This window comes from Borostomias antarcticus, assembly GCF_949987555.1.
Source record: "Borostomias antarcticus genome assembly, chromosome: 20".
In the NCBI taxonomy this organism is placed as follows: Eukaryota; Metazoa; Chordata; class Actinopteri; order Stomiiformes; family Stomiidae; genus Borostomias; species Borostomias antarcticus.
This window is the reverse complement of record NC_140253.1, coordinates 10,312,212-10,317,211: the sequence shown is the minus strand read 5'-3', so window position 1 is coordinate 10,317,211 and position 5,000 is coordinate 10,312,212. Positions and strand designations below refer to the sequence as shown.

Genomic DNA, 5,000 nt, shown 5'->3' with positions numbered 1-5,000 from the left:
AGATAAATGGTTATATAATGCCTTACACTTTAACAAACCCATTTGATTTAAGTCTACTAAATCTACTGTAGATTTAGCAACTAAAATCTTAATTATATTTAGTCAACTAAAACTAAAACAATTCGGATGACAAAAATATAACTAAAACTAAATATAATTTTTGTCAAAAGGCTATGATTAAAACTAAATCAAAATTTGATGTCAAAATTAACACTGGTGTGCATGTGTGTGTGTGTGTGCATGTGTGCCTGTGTGTCTGTCCACAATCATGTTTTCAGAGTTTCCATTATGCTTTACAAGCATTGTACTGTGAAGCCGAGCATGTCCAATCTGTGTGGTAACGAACCAGTGTTCTCAAACATCACCGCTGACACCCCTGAGATTCCTTAAGAGAGGAGAGGTCGGCTGTGCTTTTCATTACAGCTTAGAGGAAGGAAGGCCTTTTTATTTTTTTTAAATATATTTTTTTTATTTTTTTTTATTGAATGACAGGTATTTGAAAGTCAATGTACATTCAGTACATTGACTGACCCCCCACAAATTGATGCATTTAAATGAACTATGTTAAAAATTTCCCCGAGGGGGGAATGTCCACGGACCCCCCTAGAGGGTCGGAGGTTCACCCCCCATAGCTGCCCAAAATCCTGTGGGAAACACTGTGACCTGTGTGACCGATTTTCAAAAATGAGGTACCGTTGGAATCCCTGGCTCATGCCGAGGTCATCCAGCCCTATGATGTCATTTTCCAACAATTGGTTTTCCCGCCATTTTGTATTTTGTGTAAAACACTTAAAATGTATCTTCTCCTAGGGAGTTTTACCAATCTACATGAAACTGGCTGTACATATTCTCTAGATCAATGTCCACAAAAATATTACATGGATTTTCGATTGTCAAAGGCGTTTTCCCGCTACAGCCAATCAAATTTGCCGTCCAAGCCGCCAAACAGGAAGTGTGGTCATATCTCAGTAAAGTTTTGATGTATCATAACCACATTAGGCACACTCATCGGGGACAGTCCCGTGACCCCTGTCACCAAGTCTATGTCAACACCTCAAACTCTCTAGTGCCACCAACTTGTCAAAGTTGGAAGTGTGTTTATTCTGAACCGTATGCCCGATTTTCAAAACTGCGGTAGGGATTTGAACGCGGCTATGGCGTGTTTCACTTGTTGTCTTTGATGCGCTGGTCACGCATCCTGCTTGGCCCGCACATTGCTGCTTGCAGCTATATTAGTTTTTATGTTTGGCATCCTTGGTTATGTACCCAAGTTGGTTGTGATGGTCTTCCATATGGCTGGCCTCCCTAGGAGAAGATTGCTCAGTTTCAGACATTAATGGGAGCCGCTCAATATGGAGGAGGAGCTGTTTTCCACACACATGAAGCAGCCTACTGTGTCCTTTGGACCTGTCATTGTCATCATCTTGTGTGTACAGTACAGTACAGTATGTAACAATGTGGTTGCCAACTAGACACTTATGGAACTGACTGACTCCTAATGTCTGACGGCATTGTTAGTGTTTGTGTCCTTTGTATTTCTATTTATTGTGGACATAAATAAATAATTCAAACACGTATAGACTGCAGCTCACCACTTTGACCAGCTGGGACATGGACACCTCGAACTCCACGGTGACCGGGTCCGATACGTTCTCCACCGGCCGGATGAACTGGTTATACCTCCGGAACAGCCTCCTGAAGAGACGGTCCTCAGCCTTGGAGGACAGACAGTCTGGGGGGAGGGGGTGGGGTGGGGTAGAGAGGGGGTGGAGAGAGAGATGGAGAGGTAGAGAGAGGGTGGAGAGAGAGATGGAGAGGTAGAGAGAGGGTGGAGAGAGAGAGATGGAGAGGTAGAGAGGAGGTGGAGGGAGAGAGATGGAGAGGTAGAGAGAGAGTGGAGAGAGAGATGGAGAGGTAGAGAGAGGGTGGAGAGAGAGTGTGGAGAGAGAGAGATGGAGAGAGAGAGATGGAGAGGTAGAGAGGAGGTGGAGAGAAAGAGATGGAGACGTAGAGAGGGGGTGGAGAGAGAGAGATGGAGAGGTAGAGAGAGGGTGGAGAGAGAGAGATGGAGAGGTAGAGAGGGGGTGGAGAGAGAGATGGAGAGGTAGAGAGAGGGTGGAGAGAGAGAGATGGAGAGGTAGAGAGAGGGTGGAGAGAGAGAGATGGAGAGGTAGAGAGGGGTTGGAGAGAGAGAGAGGTAGAGAGGCGATGGAGAGAGAGAGAGTTGGAGAGGTAGAGAGGGGAGAGGGATAGATGGAGAAGTAAAGAGGCGATGGAGAGAGAGAGATAGGGGAGTGAGAGATTGAGAGAGAGAGCGCGGAGGGGGAGAGAGACAAGAAACGGACAGTTTTTCTCGGCACGTCACACAGTGACATTCACGCGGGCAGAAAGTGGTCCCAGGCTGCGCTATCAAACGAGATAGCAGTTGTCCGATTCAATAATATGTACAGTATAATCTTACGCATCATAAGGGCACTTGACTAACTCACAGCACTATAAATAGTGTATGAACAAGCATCCATTTCCTTTATTTAGATGATGAGATAAAAACAACCGATCTACACTCAATCCCCATCCGTGATCTCCACGGAGACAGAAAGAGTGAGGTAACGACGGAGTGAGAACAAAAGAGGGGGGTGGGTAATGGAACAGAAGCACGCAATCCTGCCTTTACTCACCCCGTGGAGAGAGAGAGACAGATAAGAAAAGAGAGAGAGAGAGAGAGAGAGAGGAAACGAGGGAGGGAGAGAAGAAAGAAAGCCACAGGGAGAGAGGGATTGACGGTAAGAAGTAACTATGGAGACATAGAGAAAAAAAAGTGAAGGGAGAATGAGAGAGAGAGAAGGGGGAGTCTAGCTTAAACAAGTGCATGACGTGTGTGTGTGTGTGTGTGTGTGTGTGTGCGTGTGTGTGTGTGTGTGTGTGTGTGTGTGTGTTTGTGTGTGTGTTTGTGTGTGCGCGAAAGTAAACGCTTTTAGCAGCTTCTTCTATGAGAGACATGGGTCACGGCGGACATTTTAAGTGCGGCAAAAGCATAGAGGTGGTCGGGTCACATGTTGAATATAACTCCCCCCCCCACCACCACCAGCCCCGCCTCCTCCCCCCTCGCCATTGTCACGGCAACATGGTCCTGCCAAGCAGAAAATGGACTGGCACTCTGGAGTCTCTTGACACACTGCACACACACACACACCGCTCACATGCACTGACACGCATTCACACACACACAGAGACACACACACACACACACATACACTTCTCAACAGGGGCCTCTTGAGGAGGTAACCGTGGGGTAGAGAGTGAAAGAAAAGAACATTCTTGGTTGGAACATATTTTTCTGTCTCTCCTCTCCTGATCATGACTCACCAGCCTGCTGACTGATATCAGACAGAATGTCGACTCATTACTCTGTTGAGATCTTCAGTCTGACGTTGTTTTCACTCGAGCGCAAGGAAGATTCCATTTTCCCTAACACATCACTCCAGGCCAACATATCCGCCTGAATATAACATCATTTTAGGTCGAAACGAGAACACAAGTACAACCATCTCCCCTTTGAATAAATGCCTTCAAACCAGAGTGCTGTTCAGATTTCAAACTTGTACTTTTCTTTGCCGTTGAAAATACATTGTTATTGCTCTTTGGGAATGACGCACAGCTTGACAACGACATCGACAATAGCAACAACGGTGCAGTCCGGCCCTTGGCGCTGATTGGCTAATCGTTAGTCCCCCGCAGCGCTCATTGGACCAATCATTTTTTACTCGGAGGAGCCGCTGTTTCATGTAGCAACGCCAGACCAAGGATCAGTCAACATGGTGGAGTGGGCGGATTCGAAGGTCTGGACACATGCTACCAGCCTGCTGCGAAGACACACACACACACACACACACACACACACACACACACACACGCTACCGAGAACTAGATCTGGGTTGACATACATACTATTTGTCTTTGAACGGATCTTTCCTTACTACAGCTAGGCATTATTAGTGCCATTTCAGTGAGACTTCGTTTCACTTCTTCAGTTCTTTGAAGGAAACCACCCCTAACCCAGAGTGAGATTAGAGTAAAGGACGTAATCATAAGTTAAATATGAAAAATTAAAATCAAGTTTCAGGGGTCACTGAATTTGATGAGATGTAAACAGAGGACACAAAATGGCCGCCTGTTTTTCTGCTCAGATCATGTGACGAGGTTCGGTCATTTCCTTTCCCGGGGATCAATCACATGATGTGGTCTAGGAGGGTCAAACTGAGGTCTGGGCTGGAGAGAACTGAGGTTGGGGGTGATTGGGAAATAGATGGGAATGGGTTTGAAGAGAGAGAGAGAGAGAGAGAGAGAGAGAGAGAGGGGGGGGGAGAGAGAGAGAGAGAGAGAGAGAGAGGGAGAGAGAGAGAGAGAGAGAGAGAAAAAAAAACAAAGAGAAAGATAGAGGGGAGTGTTTCCTTAAGCTACAGAGAAATTCTTCAAGGGACTAAAAGCCAACTTCATTGTTTTATCTTGAGTATATCTATATATATATATATATATATATATATATATATATATATAATCTATCTCCAACTGACATCAGCTCCAAATTAAGCCTGTGGAGAGATGAGAGAAGTTGCAATCATGAAGTCTCTGACGCAAATTCAGACGAGGCACGTACGTCACGGCCGGGGGGGTCAGCAGAGGTTAATCAGTCACGCATGACGCCAGCACCAGCTGACTGTAGCTGTCATAGCATTGGTCAGCTCACCAGAGCGCATGTATTTAAGCTGTCAAAACATGTCATTGTTCGCGCTTGCCATTACTGCTGGTTGTGCATTGCATGCTCGCCCCACCTCCTCCCCTGCTCCTCCTGCGTATGTCGATGTCATCTGTTGTCATCGTTGCTCTCTGTCCGGGGTAGTCTGTCAGGTATTCCACTAGCGTCGGCTAGTGGATGCCAGAGTAGCCGCTAGCTGGTCTCTGTGGCTTTCCGTGGCGAACGTGGGCCGCTACGTCTCCGA

At 46.4% G+C, this 5,000-nt stretch overlaps 1 protein-coding gene across 1 annotated transcript in view; it reads right to left on the bottom strand.

Moving 5' to 3' along the window:
- Positions 1–5,000, bottom strand: part of LOC311322669 (neuronal acetylcholine receptor subunit alpha-3-like) — a gene marked incomplete at both ends in the record, with an annotated part of 19,755 nt that overhangs the window by 8,119 nt on the left and 6,636 nt on the right. The window contains one exon of the mRNA XM_084454755.1: positions 1,593–1,732. Within this exon, the coding sequence (XP_084310881.1) occupies positions 1,593–1,732 (140 nt within the window). The remainder of the gene's footprint in view (positions 1–1,592; positions 1,733–5,000) is intronic.